The following is a 15,528-nucleotide window of genomic DNA, read 5'->3' on the forward strand; positions in this document are numbered from 1 at the left end:
TCTCTAACAGGGTGACTTTGGAAGTGCTGGTGAGGAGACAGTGTGTGCAGAGTAGGTTAGGAGCCCAGTGAGCAGGTAGGGCTATCTCCAAGGAGTGGCTTCTCCTAGTCTGACTATGGCAGGGCTCCTCAGGGCTTGTCTACACTTGGAGTGCTCTTGACGAACGGGCTGTGTGGGGACAGAATGCCTTGCTCCTGGTTAGCTAAATCCCATCGACACAGCACTTGGTGCCTGCATCCGTTGCCTGTCTGGCTTTGTTATTTGAGTGGTGGAAGAGGTGCCCAACCCTTTGTCTATCAATGACAAAGTGGCATCAAAACCAGCAAAAAAAATAAAATGACAAATCCCTATATTCAGAGCATGTTCTCCAGCGCTCAAATATTTATAACGGCTTGAGCGGAGACTCTTTCTATATTTTATGTCCAACCTATTGCACAGGCACTGAGATTCCATTAGCCAAAGCACTAGTTTAACTGGGCTGCTGGGACCCTAGTGATTGATATGCTAATGGGGGGAAGGAAAAAACAGGGCTGCAGCCTTTTCCTTGAAGGGAAGGTCATTGTAATCATGAGTGGCGCTGCTGCCCTCCTTCTCTGAGGGCCACCTCAGCCTAGCCAACGCAGCAGGAACAGCAGATGCTCTCCCTGCAGAGAAAGCCGGCTGCCTTCACCAACTGCTCACCCCACATGGTCACCAAATCCTAGACAGACGCTCCTTCCGCCCCTTTTAATGCTCTTTGCATGATAGCAAACCCAGAACTGGTTAGTGAAAACGAGATTATCGAGAGAGCCCTTTGATAGCCCTAATCTGCTTACGAGCAGCACTTTGAGCTGCCAATCACAGCCAAGGGAACTCTGCTCTGCGATCGCATGGGGCAGAGAGTGGATGAAAGTGGTATCGCCAGGGTCACCTCAGAATCTGGCCTCTTTATTAACTTCCCTGCTGCTTGTGGTTGTTTCCCTCATGCCTGCAGTTCCTGAAGCAGCAGCCTCATTCACTCACACACAGCACCATGTTCCTCTGCCTGGTCTCCCAGCCGCCAGTCAGCACAGGGGAGCCCCGCCTTGCAAATGTGTCCAATGCAGTCCTGCGACTGGCACCCTCAGCAGACAGGCAGCTGGGGAGGTGGTTGGGAAGGGGAGGGGGAGGAATGAGAGTGTCCCATGGCCTGGGAGACAGGCGCTCTCAAGCTGCCGGAGTCTAGCAATCTGAGCCTGGCCTGCCCATCTGAATGGCATGACGGCATGTAAGCAAACTCACAGAGACACATTTCCCTGCCCAGCAGCCTCTCCCAGGCACTTTGCCAGCCCACGTTCCTCCCTCCTCAGTGTCTCTGTGAATCTACCTGCGGGAAAGGACAGCATGGCTAAACAATACAGACAGGACTTACCATATCACCTTCTGCCAATCAGGCCGAGATGGGAGTGCAGGCTGGCTTTCCCTAACCCCACACCAGGTCGCTATTTGTCAGTGGCTGGTCTGACAATACAAGGGCAGGAGCACTGAGGCCTGATGTTCCCCGTGCCTAGGGGGAAGCCAGGCTGCCTTTGCTCTGTCCTCACCAACAGCCCTGTGGACACTTACTGGATTGGGCAGTTCTGGCTTCTATGACTGGGGTGTACACCCCCAGCCCCAGCTCCGAACGGGCTCCCAGCTGGAACTTGTACAGCGTGTCAGGCTTGAGACCTTCCACTGCGTAGGACGAGCTTGGGTCAAAGTCCACCTTGTGCTGGAGAACAGATTGGAGACGCCAGTTATTTTACACAGTTAGAGAAGAGCAGATAAACATTTCTCCCCAGGGATCAGCTCCCAAGGCCAGGGGAGCCAGTGACCATGCTCCCAGAACTGCCCTGAGCTCCTGAGCCATGGAGCCCAGACACAGCGTTCCCCCTGCTGCCCAACACACTCGCGATAGACACTCCTCCGGTGTCTCGGGTTACTGAGCGTCTTGAATTCATCGGCCGTGACTCCACAGTGGAGCAGCTTAGCTCTACAATGCTGCCCACGCAGCATGGCTGTAACAGACACCGCTAATTCCCTGCGCCAGGTTTGGGGGCAAGCATGACCTAGTCATTAAATATGCACCTGAGCCACAGAGCAGCTGGGGTCTGTTCCTTGCCCTGTCTCAGACTTGCACTGAGCCCTGGGGAGTCCCTGCCCAGCTGCGACGTGGGGAGAAAGCCCCACCTCGTGGACTCGTTCGTGTTTGTAGCAAGCCTGCAGATGCCCATGCGGAAGGCAGGCCCCCTGGAGCGCTCTATCAACACCTGTCCTGCAGGAAGGGCGAGTGGCTTGCTTATAGGAACTCACTGTTGTTCAGTGGAGTTCAACCTGCAAAGTGACTGGTATTGTTTCTGGCACCAACGTACAGGGAATTGGACCATGCACCCCACAGCAATGGGACACTAGGGCTTTGCGTCTGTGTTATCGCTACGATGCTGCAAGGCACCAGGGATAAATCTGGCACCAACGTACAGGGAATTGGACCATGCACCCCACAGCAATGGGACACTAGGGCTTTGCGTCTGTATAATCGCTACGATGCTGCACGGCACCAGGGATAAATCTGGCACCAACGTACAGGGAATTGGACCATGCACCCCACAGCAATGGGACACTAGGGCTTTGCATCTGTATAATCGCTACGATGCTGCACGGCACCAGGGATAAATCTGAGATGGCTGCTTTGGGTTGATCTTGATTGTTCCAGGCACCCAACATGGATTCTGGAGGGACTCTCCCCACATCCTTCTCCTGGGCTGTGTGGCCATTCCTGAAGATCCAGCTCCCAAGGCCGCCAGGCCTCCAAAGCAGTTCTGGTTGTGGAGCTGTGCAGCCACAGTTTGTAGTCAAGCTTTACTTTCATTACCCTGCACACGTCCCCTGCCAGCCCAGCACTAGGAATGCCTTGCTGAAACCCAGAGATCATTGCACTGCGCTTTCTCGAGGAACTAGAGCTTCCGATCACAGGCCCCAGACTAACTCGATGGGAATCAACTCACGGGTTGGAGCAGCAGTGTAGTTGAAAGACAGGTGGAGATTAGGTTTCACACCACCATAGGCTAAAGACCCAAGAGCCCACTGATTTAGGGAGAAAACACCTCTGTTGCCGTCCTGCGATGCTGCAGCCCCAGATACTGCAGCTAAGGTTGTGGTGGCCTTTTACCAGCTGTGGGATCATGATACTCTGACCTTATTGGTCACTGGCTGAGGCCAAGGTAGACTCCTCACCTGACTCCCATCCTCTCCTTCCCAGTACAGCAGCTCGTATTTTGTAATGCGTTCCTGTGAGGCCGGGAGCCACGTCAGCAGGATCCGGGTATCAGACTCTGCCTCTGCCTGGAAATCAGCTGGCTGGGCTGGAACTGGGGACCAATAAAATACAGTTAGCGATGGCCTGGGTGCTACGAAGGGTGGCAGAAACTCTGCTACCATAGGCTGAACCTGGTCCTGGAAAGGATCTTCTGTATTTAACCTTGGCCCTCTCTTCCTACTCCCCAGCTTCAGGCCAGGCGACAAGTCCTTGAGGCCAGGCCGGTGGAGCTGTAAAATCCAACTTGAGCAGACAGTCCTACCTGCTTGAGCTCTCACCGAGCTAGCACACTAAAAATAGTCGTGTAGCCGCTGCGGCGGGAGGGGCTGGCAACCCCAGTACGATCCCGTCCACCCAGGTATAGGCTCAGGCGGCCAGCCCCTCCTGGGCCTCTTGCCACTGCAGCTGCACGGCTATTTTTAGCGCACTAGCTTGATCAGAGCTCGAGTGGGTTTCTCTGTCTGAGCTGGGAATCACTTCGTCCAGCTCCAGCACAGACCCACCAGAGCCTACTCAGGAATTGCTCGTTTCTAGTCATGGATTCAATCAGCAGCCTAGGCCTCTTCCATTGCACACAGTCATACCCCTCCCAGAGAAAGCCCGGCACTGCTGCAGGGGTGAGTTACTCAGCCTCCGTGGGCTCCCGCCAGAGTCCAACACAAGTCGTTATGGTTATTTTTGCTGAAATTGACACAGATTCCCCCCAACACGCACTAACGGTGTGAAGCTGCTGTCTCTGGCACCAAGCTGTCACTCTGGCATGTGACCGGTAAAGCACCCAGCCTGGCTCGGAAGCCCAGTAAACAGAAGGTGCCCTGCACAGCAGCATGCAGGGGGCAGAGGGAAAGGGACACGCAGCACCGGGAGCAGGATGACAGCACTAAGAAAAAAGGTTTCACACATACCCCCCTGCTGAGTTTTGACCTGGATGATGTCTGAGGGAGGCCCATCTCCCACGGAGGTGAAGGCCAAGACACGGATGCTGTAGGTGGTCCCTGTGATCAGGCTGCCCACAGTGGTGAGGTGACTGTCGTCTGTGTTGTGTTTCTGCCACATGCTCAGAGGCAGATGCGGGTCCGTAGTGTAGTAAACCCGGTATCCTCGGATCTGTCCGTTGGGCTCCTCTGGCTGCTCCCACTGAACAAGCATGGTGCTGGCACTCAGCATCCGTGCCTGGACCTTCAGGGGTGGGCTGGAAGGAGCCTGCTCTCCGGTCCGTGCCTCCACCAGTTCGCTAGGAGGCCCCCTTCCAATATTATTGACGGCAATGATGCGGAACTCATACTCCGAGAAGGGGCTGAGGCCACCAATGCTATAGCGGGTTGTCGCTACGCCGTCCACCTCCTGGAACTGGCCCTCCCAGGACTTGGGCTTGTACTGGATGACATAGTAAGAGATGGGGTCTGAGTTGCCAGAGTCCCAGGTGAGGGTCACGCTGGTGGCTGTTGTCTCAGTCACCAGTGGCTCCGTCGGTGGCTTCGGCAGCGCTGGGATTGGAAGGATAGAGAAGCATTTTAAATAATTCAGTCAGCTTAACTCCTGCAATGTGCAGAGGGATAAAAATGGAGCTGCCACCTCCCATTAACATTCTTCTTTAAAAGGCAGAAATCATTTCATACTCTGGAACATGCATTTTTATATCATCATATATGGCACGAAGTGGTTCTTAATGGAAGGATAAACAGAGCAATCATATTATTAGACGTGCTTGAAGCACTTGCCAGCAGCAGGCTAAAGAAAGGTAATTTAACAGGGATGCTTGTTGTCGGGGTGTTGAGCTGGTAGTTGAAAGGTGCTCACCTGGGCTAGGCTACACCTCCGGGAGCAAGCTTCACAAAGGGACACAGGGAAACAGCCTGAGCACCACACACTATCTGGGACCACGCCACTAGCTCCACAGAGACAGCATCCTAGGCTGCGGGGAGCTCATGGCAAGGGCAGTTAGATGCGCTGAGGCTAAGAATGCCCTGTAAGTATTACAGGGCATGCAGACAGGATGCAGCCAGAGAAATTACCATTATTTCACAGGGTGGCGTGTCAAACCGTAACCAGACAATATATCGGTCCACAGGAATTCTGACACTGAGATCGCTGAAGTGTTTACATAAAAATGGCCAAACTGGGTCAGACAAAGGTCCATCTAGCCCAGTATCCTGCCTTCTGACATTGGCCAATACCAGGAGCCCCAGAGGGAATGAACAGAACAGGGAATCCTCAAATGATCCATCCCATCACCCATTCCCAGCTTCTGGCAAACAGAGCCTAGGGACACCAACCCTGCCCATCCTGGCTAACAGCCATCGATGGACCTATCCTCCATGAATTTATCTGGTTTTTTTTTTAACCCTGTTATAGTCTTGGCCTTCACAACATCCTCTGGCAAAGGTTAATGAGGTCTGCAGTTGCTGCAGCAAAAAATGTCCAGATTTGCCATTTTACCAGAAGAACAAAGTGAGGGAAATCTGCAGAGCATCAAGCTAATAAGTGAATTAAAGTGTCCAGTAATGAAGTCTCCTATGTACTGGCCCAGGTAACTGGTTATTCGTGCTGCAGTAATGCCCAAGTCTGAGCTAAAAGGAACTGACACTCTGTCCCAAAATGAGTGCCCAACTACCTTGATTTGAAGAAAAGCAATCCAGTTCTAAGTCAGACATCTGGATGTTCGATCAGGCTTTGCTCTCACACACTACAGAAAGCCCTCCTGGAATGTACAGCCGAATAATGTCTGCTCTTCAGGACAGAACCATGTCTGTTTGGGTTTGTACACCACTGAGCACCCTGGGAACTGGAGTCTGACTGTGGCCTTAGGGTGCTACTGCAACGTAACGTTAAATCACTGTTGATGCTGACTCGATCCTGGGCATGCTGGTAGCAGGGACAGGCTCTCCCGCAACGAGTCACAGAACATGGGAGTATTTTGAGAGGGTAAAGCATTCCTCCAGGGGGACAGGTGAGTACTGATTTCCAGAGGCAGAGACGGGACACATGATATATACTTTAGATGGCCCCAAGAGCAAATCTAGTTAATGCATTAGCATGCAGGCCAGTGTTTGGGAGCACTGACGTTTAGGACACACTGTATGGAACCACGTAACTTGCTAATTTGTAACGGCTTTTCACCAGCTCTGACCATGTGTGTCTTCTCCTCTGCCCAATGACAGACCTGCTCTTCTGCAGGCACCTGATGCAATGACACTGTGGCGCCTAGAACACACAGCCCAAGAGGGGGGTGGAGAAACAGAGTGGAAGGGGCTTAAAGATCTTTGCTCCTAATGAGAACTGAGCAGAAAGCCTTAGGCCCCTTCAGAGTGCATGTGAGGGCTTGAGTTTCTGTTCCAGATACAGCCCTGTGTTAAACTGCAGGTGTCACCTTCTACCACCCAGATGTGGGGAGAGCGGACAGGGACTAAGGAGTTAATACAAAGAGCAGTCAGTGCTGTGGGGCTGTGCCTCCCACCCCCTCTGTGCTCTCGTTTTCCATCTGACTCTCAGCGGTGGACATTGTATAGGCAGGGAGAAACGGTCAAACCCAGGGATGGGACAGGAACCGAGTGACGAGTAATGCAAGTAAAAACTGAGGGTTAAAAGGCTTTTGCAAACAATATCTGGAGAAGAAGAATTTGTGTCGAACTCCCAGGTCAAAGGGGACCAAGTCTAAATTCTGGGGCACTGTCTGAGCAAGGCCTTGGTGCTAAAAGGGGACCGTGAGACAGTAGGGGCTTGTGAGGACAGACCAATTTAAAAGAACGATGCGCCTGTGGAAATGAGAGTTACAGCCTGCCTGCTGGGGGAGGAGGGCTGGGCTGTTCTGGGCCTGCCTGGGCACTAGCTGGAGATGCAGAGCCAGAATCTCAGGCCAAACGCAGACGTAGGGCTCTGCATCCACAGGAATCGATAGTGATGTGAAGCCCATGCTGGGGCCAAGTAAACAAAATGCCTGTCAGTGTCACAGCAGGAACCACACCTTAGAGACAGTGCAGGATGGGAGGAGGGAGGCAGAGAGAGGGGTGGAGGCTGAAAGTATAGCAGGCAGTTGAAAGAGTCCATTTAAGACCCTCCATGTTGTGGGTGGGGACAGGGAGCTCACCATTAAGTCCCTATGCACACAGCCCAAGGGCATAGGACCGGGTTTATTCCTGTTTAAAATGGGTCTCTTGACAAGGAGGGGGGTTGGGTCACGGGGCCTCAGGGTACCTGCGCTAAGGCGCAGCTGCAACCTGCCAGGGGCTGAGCCAGGACTCGCTGGCTGGAGACTTGGGTCAGAATTCCTCAGGAGAAACAGACCCTGTAGCCCCAGTGATGCCTCTTGGCACATCAGAGCCTGCCCACAGGCAAGCAGCCTCCCACGCTCTCCCTTGCCAAGGGCGGCGTGGGCTCCACGCACAGGGGGAGGAGACAGGCTGCTGGCGTGAAGAGTCAAATCGAAGCTGGAAAACAAATGGGAAAATCAGGTCGTGGGCTGTGAACTTCCTTCCCGAGACAGCAGGGCCATGAGGCTGCTATGGCTTGCAGTGCACAGAATGCACCCAACAGGAGCCCATGGAAGGGCCCTTCAGGTCCAGACCCCCCTGAGAAGCAGCAGAGCTTGCTCATGAAGGGGTGGGGGGGCTGTGCTGTGCTTTACCTTTGACAGTGATCTGGGCCGTGGCTTCGATCATGCCGAGAGAGGAGATGGCCACGCAGGTGTAGTTGGCGGACTGCACAATGTTGTTCAACTCCAGGACATTCCTGCCGACCGGCATCTCATCTTCTTTGGTCAGTTCCTCCACACCAGCCATCCACTTCACGTAAGGCATTGGTGCACCCACGGCCACACATGTGAGGTTCACGCTCCCCCCAGGCATCACCTCGTGGTTGCTCGGAGGGATCGAGAATCGAGGTGCGACACGCCGCACTGTAACAAGGAGGAGACAGTTAGTAGTGTCACTGGATCGGCACGTGGCACTCAGCTACATTAAGGGGGTTTGACATTTTCACGGACAGGGCGTATATCTATCCATAGAGATAGATATAACGAAGCACAAAAGCTGTTTGCTGCTTTGTCAAATTGCACACACACTGCTCTCCTTCCTTAGCCACTGGCATCTTATTAGAACCACTCATTAGGGGTTGGCACATCCACTCCCCCCAAACGGAGGCTATTACTAACATGAACCATTCCCCCATTTAAATTACATCCCTCTAATTGGAAAGCATACACAAATGCCACTCACACTCTTTCTTCGTACAGGGCCCACTGAAGCTCTGCAAAATGGAATTACCTGATCAATTTATTAGCTTAGAGCCAAGCCACTTGCTCCCTACACCTCACAGAGTATGGGCAGGGGGTGCGGGAGGTTTTTTTTCCTGAATTAGCACTGGGGTTACTGCTAGATAAAATATAATTGCCCTGAAAATGGACCTCGGGATCAGGTTCAGAAAAAGAAACCGTCGCCAGAGCTGCATGACAACGTCACAGACTGATCTGATCACCTTGCTGGGCAGGAGACACTAATCCTGACAGCCATGAGATCCCACCCACTTCAACAGGAGAGTGCTGGGCTGCCAGAACCCGATCCACCTTTGTGGCAGCACTTTGGGAGACCTATTTCTCCTTATTTCATTGCAAAGCATCTCTCCGCAGCCACCTCTCGCAGGGCATTTCATTCAAGACTTATTTGTAAGCAACTCTCAGCTACAATAAAGCTCTAAAGCTGCCAGCCGTATGCATTCCAGTCAGAGAAATGACACTGAGAAACGAGGCCCCTTCTGCGGGGTTAGTGTTATGGGCCTATTTAAGAAGGGGTAGAGAAACACAACTGTGTTCCGTAAATCTTTGTCTGCTCTGGGCTAATGCAGTTTGGTCTGTAGTTAAAAAGGGAAACTGCCTGAATGTGTCTTGCCTGGAACTCTCGCTCTCCCCTGCCTTCTCCACTGGAAAGGAAATATCAAAGCCCAGGGAAGGTTCACGACTGACTCACTCACACGGAGCCGTCCACTTCCAATGACTCTCGCTCAGCGCAATCACGGCTGGCAGAGCAGCGAACAGTCATAGAGCGGGATCTGAAAGGGAATCCCAGTGGCTCCAGGTCCCAGAACTTTGCCCATGGAGTTGGAAGGACTCTCTGATGCAGGGCCTGTGGGGAGCACGGTGGCACTGGGCATCCTCCCACATCAGCCCTGGTACTGCCTCAGCAGTGTCAGCTCAGTCTGACAGGCTGATTCTGCCTAACCACATTTCACTAGCATGGCTCTTTGATGATTCACTCCCAAATCCACAGACTTGCAGACACAGACTGAACACAGAAGCCCCCACGCTAGATGTACAACAGAGCTATGACTTGGTGATAAATTAGACAATGCTGTCAACAATGCGTGTGTACTACACATCTTCTTGGAGACAAAACAGGGCTCATTAGCTCCTTCCCAGCCAGGGGGAAGGATAACGTGTGCTTTTTAAGATGTCTAAATCCAAAGTCTTGCTGGATGTTTCTTTTAATCAATTATTAAATCCCAAATCAATAGCTACATGTGTGATCGCCAGGAGGCGTTACCTGCCTGACAGGGGAGTGCTCCCCAAACCAGACAGAAATGAAACTTGCCTCGAGCGCTACACAGTCATGAGAATACCGCGCGGACTCGATGGACATGGCGATGGGTTTAACATGATGGTGTGTATTTTCAGTCAAAGCACCCCAGCACCGTCCTTTAGGAGGCAGCTTTCATTTTCCAATGAACATGGCGCTGAATTCTTTCAGACAGCCGCTGTTTGGACTGGATCCCAGTCCAGGGATAGCAACCCCCCCGCACCTCCCACATTTTCAAAAGGAAGAAAAATTAGAGAGAAAAACTGTAGGTCTGCACAGAGCATTTGTTCATGCACCTGACATGCACCAGGCAGGCAAGAGAGGCCAGGATGGTGTCACAAAGCAAAGGGAATGAGTTAAGGGAGATGCACACTGACTCAGGTACGCAGACACTGGACAATGGAAAACATCGAGCGTGACTTCTCCCCAAGAGGCCATGCAGGAGGATTGGAGTCTCAGAAAAACCAGCATGCAGAAACAGCCCTCAAAGCCCAACCCTGTGAGAACAGGGCTAGAATGGCCTCTGTTGCCCCCCATAGACAGGGCCCCTGTTGCAGACACAGCTGCTCCCCAACCAATCCAATGCCATTCACTTCAGGCTCAGAAACCCTTGGGCCCAACTGACATGTATCCCTCAGACTTGAGTCCCTGGCTCTCCTTTGTGAGAGCGCGGAATGCTGTAACCCCCTTGCTCGGAAGGAACACAGCTTGTGAATCTGCCGATAAACGCCTCCGTTCATTCTGCAGCGTGCTACTGAGAGAACCTCTGGTCCCTTTTCAAAGCTGCTGTTTACTATGCTGTTGGCAGGGGAAGAGAAAAGGCTGCTAGACAATATACTGAGCTGGGGGTCTGCGTGCCTAGGGATGGGATGAATGGCAAAGAAAATACTCTCTCCTCCCCTCTCCAGAGCGGATCAATACAAGGAAAAGGTTTCTAGGCAAACCCTTGTCCTTGAGTGACAGTCGCATAGGCTGGTGGGGCAGGGAGATCATCCCAGGAGGCCTCTTGGTTAAATCTTAGCACAATTTTTTAATCTGCAGAAGAGAAGAATGAGGGGGGATTTGATAGCTGCTTTCAACTACCTGAGAGGTGGTTCCAGAGAGGATGGTTCTAGACTATTCTCAGTGGTAGAAGAGGACAGGACAAGGAGTAATGGTCTCAAGTTGCAGTGGGGGAGGTTTAGGTTGGATATTAGGAAAAACTTTTTCACTAAGAGGGTGGTGAAACACTGGAATGCGTTACCTAGGGAGGTGGTAGAATCTCCTTCCTTAGAAGTTTTTAAGGTCAGGCTTGACAAAGCCCTGGCTGGGATGATTTAATTGGGGATTGGTCCTGCTTTGAGCAGGGGTTGGACTAGATGACCTCCTGAGGTCCCTTCCAACCCTGATATTCTATGATTCTATGATTGAATTTCTCCTTTTCTTAAAGGATTGTTCCCCCCATTGTGTGCATTGCTTGAATGTTCCTCTATCCCAGGTGGGAACAGCTCCGCACCCCTCCTGAGGGCTCCACAGCTGACTGCAGATGCCCTGTTACTCTGGGTCAGCCCAATCAGCAAGCTGAGTGTTGCCAGGCCATTCCCACCAACGCTAGACATGGTTCTAGCTGCTGACAGAGCACCAGCCACTACTCGACAGCCGGGAAGATGTGTGGAAAAACAGCATTGCCTTTGTTCTTCTCCCACACTCAGCTTTCCTTGAGGCAGGGACCCTAAGGAACCTCTCTGCCTGTGGCCTCACTCCACAGAGGGATTGTGCTGGTCTCACCACGACAAAGAGGCCAAAATGGCCTGGGCCCCCCTATCCGTGCAGAATTTGCACCAGGTTAAAACTACTGCAAAAGAGAAGCAACAGGAATTGACAGAACATCCTGGGGCACTAGGGAAACTGGCCACCGAACCAGGGAAAGGCCGGGCCCACGAAGGCCCTGCAGTGTGCCCTGGAGGTAAACAAGCCAGGGCTCTGCAGACCAGTGGGAAAATGAGGGCCTCTGTTCCCCCCAACCCTCTGTGCACCCTCCGCCAGGCCTCAGTGTCTGGGCACGTCTAGCTGGAGCTCCCAGGGAAAGCTAAGGCGTTCACACCTCACGGTGGTACCGAGAGCAGCCAGAGGCCGCTGCTGGCAAGGAGGCTCCATTGTGCCTCACACAGCCTCGGCTCTGACACCTAGAACATGAGGAAATTAACCTGCCTTCCTAAGGTTACTTGCGAGAGACTGCTTCAGTCTTGCTGGTGATGCGCTGTGCAATTGCCACAAAGCTGGCCCCCTCCCTCACCAGAGCGGGACTGGGAAATCAACAGTGGGCTCAGACAGGCTCCCTGCTAAGTGGAGAGAGGGGCCGCGTCCTTTCAGTTAAACCTTCTCCGCTAGTAACAATGGGCTGAGCTTTTACTTACGGGCGGTGGGAGAAGAGAGGGGGGCAGGCTCAGAGATGCCTTTAGTTACAAATCTGGCCATGATTATAATCTCGCCAGACCGTTGGTAAGGGAAATACAGGAGGTGAACTCTCACACAAACCAGCACACCATCTGGGGATAATTGGCAGCTGTTTTTAGTGCCTGGTCCGATGGGACAAGCAGAGCTGCTATCAGTTAGCATTAGAGAGAGTAGGTAGAGCTCTCACAGAAGCTTACATAGCACCCACACATACTGTTCTGGCTCAAGACAGTTCTGTAAATCTCTTGCTTCCCCTAGCATAAGAACCCACTAATAATTTAAACCAGCGTAACTCCCTCAAAGAGCAGTTCTCCAGAAACGTTCTCCAATTTACAAGTCAAATTACAACAGCTAGTGCAGCCCGTGATGTCACCTAAACACACTGGAAATTTTTGTTACTCTCCATGTCTTGCAGTAATTTCCTCCCTTTTTTATTACAATTTTCTTGACAAGAATTTGCAATTTTTTTTTTTAAATCTTCTTTTCGGATCAAGATCAAAGAAGGTGGTTTGGAGGTTTTGCAAGAACAGCATGGGGGAAACTGCTGTGCATATTAAAATGATTTCAGCGGACAATAGTATAATTCAGAGGTTCATTTAAACCAGCAGACGGTCGAAAATGAGATTCATTGCCATTCATCCCAGGCCTGGCCACCATGAAAGGCTGCGTAATGCAGCACAATTCAGCAAGCTTCCCCCCTTGGGGCACCCTGCCTGGGAGGGAAAGTGAAACCCCAAAGTGGTAAGCCACCCAATGCAACCTGAGCCATTGCTCTGGATCACACAGGGAAGGGCGAAAGGAAAGTGCAGCACAGTCTCTGAGGAGCTGTGGGAGAAACAAGCAACATCACAGCGCAGATGGAAGAGACTGAGAAGTGTTAATAATTTAGCATGCATTAGCGTGCACATTCCCTGCATTTGGTGCAAGGAGCATGGATCAGTTGCCCTGCTCCTTTCACCCCTGGAGCGGCTGTTCCCTCAGAGAGTGACCTCACCCCACGAAGAGCCCGCAGGTCTACCCTCCTCTCCATTCAGCCTGGGAGACTCTGGGCACGAACCAAGGGCTTCACACACTCATGGGTCACTCAAGACCTTTAGAGCCATCACATCTCTCATGTGCTGGAGCAGAGTAGGAAATGCTACAGTGTGCGTGTGTGTTGGGGGGGGGGGGAGAAAAGACTTCCAAAGTGAAACAAGAGCAGCAGCACTGGGGAGGGGGAAGTGAAGCTATTTTTTCCCATGCGCTATCTTGGCGACAGCAGCCCCCAAAATACAGAGTCCCTCTCTCTAGCTCCCACAGCCCCTCCACCCCAAAACTCAGTGCTCCTCCCCCCACTAACCTGTACTCCATGCACCCGTTCCCTGGTCTCCCTCCCTACTGATTCCTGCTCTCACTGCCCCGGCCATGCTGGCACCTGTCCGACCCCCAGCTCCCACCCCCCTGGCCAATCACACGCAGTGGCAGGTGAGGGATGGGCAGGCAGATTCCCCGCAAGCCAATCAGTGCTGCCTCCCCATATATGTTCACAGGAACTTCTGCTGGTCTCTGGGCATGAAGGGACCGCCCAGTCTTCCAGCTGCTCCTCCTGCACCCAAACCCTCTGCTCCTGGCTTCCCCTCCACCTGGGAAAAGAGCAGCTGCTCCGCACCCACCCTCCCCAGAGAAGGAGCAGTGCTAGGAATGTCCTGGGTTTGGGGAGGTGACCAGATGTCTCTGGGGCGACAGACTCCCCCTTTCATTACATTTGAGAGGGAGAACAAGAGAATCCCAGGGAAGCGGAATGTCTTGGCACCCCAACTCCAAGCCTACTGCCTGCAAGTCCCTCTCTTTCTCCAAGCCACTTGCTTGAGGTGGGGAAGGAGTGAACTTAGGAAACAACCATCTAGAAACAGGATCATTGGGCTGCACGGTTTACGCAGCTGCAGACACCTTTCATCTCTCTCTTTTAAGCCAGGTCTCCAAATGGAAAGATAGTTACCGGAGCCTCATAATCTATTGTCAGAATCAACAGCAGGAGAGGAAAAATTGGAACCAGAAAAATGCATTTACAGTCTAATCTTGTGCTCAAACAATGCTGCACTATTTATGTTCCCAATGCATCCTTGAATGCTGACATTTTATAGACAATTTCCAAAACAGGGCCTTGCCATTTTTGGATTATATTTCAGCTATAACTTTTAGGTGTAATTATTTGCGCTGACAACCACATATAAAAGAGGATATATCATTACAGTGCTGCAGCACTGGAGACATCAGCATTCAGCATAGTGACATACTAATAGCAAAGTACGGGAGACGGAGATTGTGGAGCTATGCAATTTGCATTCACTCTCTGAAATTTCTCTGATGAAAATAACACAACATTAAGGAGGGGAATAAGAGAAAAGATCCACTGTATCAAGATAAAATAACTCTTTAATAAATAACCTTGTAGCAGTCGCAGAGCAGTAATTAAATGCATGGGTGAGCAGTACATAGGTTTAAGTAAAGCTAGAAAAACGTAAGATGTAATTATCAGTGCCAAACAAATTATAAGCACTGCAAATCCCATTGGAATATTTAGAAACTATTTTCTGCCATCACATTAAATATTTGTGTACGTGTGGATTTTTGGTAGGGTGAGAGGGAGAGGCCAATGGAGAGCGGAGAAAAGGAGAAATTATCTGCTCCTCTTGGCTGATAGCCATTTTCTCACTTGTTCAGCTCCTGGCCATTAAAGCATGTGACTGAAATGCAGAAGCACCGAGACAGAGCCCGAGATTCACTGTTCCTGTGATCTCTGAGCCTTCTCCGCAGCCTTCCAATTCAGTGACATCCTGCAGGCTCTGGGGCTCGGCTTTGGGTCTTTCTTTCTTTTCATTGTTCTAATTTTCCATTGTTGTCTTAGGTTCAGGTCATTCTGAACTCCAAGAATTCTTTTTTAGAGGGGAAAACAAGAGCCTCTGCCTCAGTACAACTGAAATGAGAGCATGCTGCAGGGAGGGAAATGGGAAGTAAGTAAATACTGCACTGGAACAACTGCTAGGAGGACTCGTTCAACACGTTCTCCTTCTTGTTAAAATCAAATTAACTCAGATGGCTGCTTGGTGGCTTGTGTGAAACAAACTGGGGTCCCACCAGCTCCTGGGGGCAGGGCTGCACATCACAATACCAGCAACCTAACTGGATCTAGGGCTGAATGGGTCACAGAGAACGACCCCGCATTAGAAGTGG

The 15,528-nt window shown here is 51.7% G+C and overlaps 1 protein-coding gene across 11 annotated transcripts in view; it reads right to left on the bottom strand.

Annotated features, from left to right (window-relative positions):
* The window catches only part of PTPRF (protein tyrosine phosphatase receptor type F), a 427,370-nt gene that overhangs the window by 84,489 nt on the left and 327,353 nt on the right, over window positions 1-15,528 (bottom strand). For all 11 annotated transcript variants that reach the window (XM_073357995.2, XM_073357994.2, XM_073357992.2 and 8 more), the window contains 4 exons: window positions 7,938-8,207; window positions 4,219-4,800; window positions 3,232-3,365; window positions 1,585-1,729 (listed from right to left, as the gene is read on the bottom strand). In XM_073357995.2, the coding sequence (XP_073214096.1) occupies window positions 1,585-1,729; window positions 3,232-3,365; window positions 4,219-4,800; window positions 7,938-8,207 (1,131 nt within the window). The remainder of the gene's footprint in view (window positions 1-1,584; window positions 1,730-3,231; window positions 3,366-4,218; window positions 4,801-7,937; window positions 8,208-15,528) is intronic.

This window comes from Lepidochelys kempii, chromosome 8 (assembly GCF_965140285.1).
Source record: "Lepidochelys kempii isolate rLepKem1 chromosome 8, rLepKem1.hap1, whole genome shotgun sequence".
Classification (NCBI taxonomy): domain Eukaryota; kingdom Metazoa; phylum Chordata; order Testudines; family Cheloniidae; genus Lepidochelys; species Lepidochelys kempii.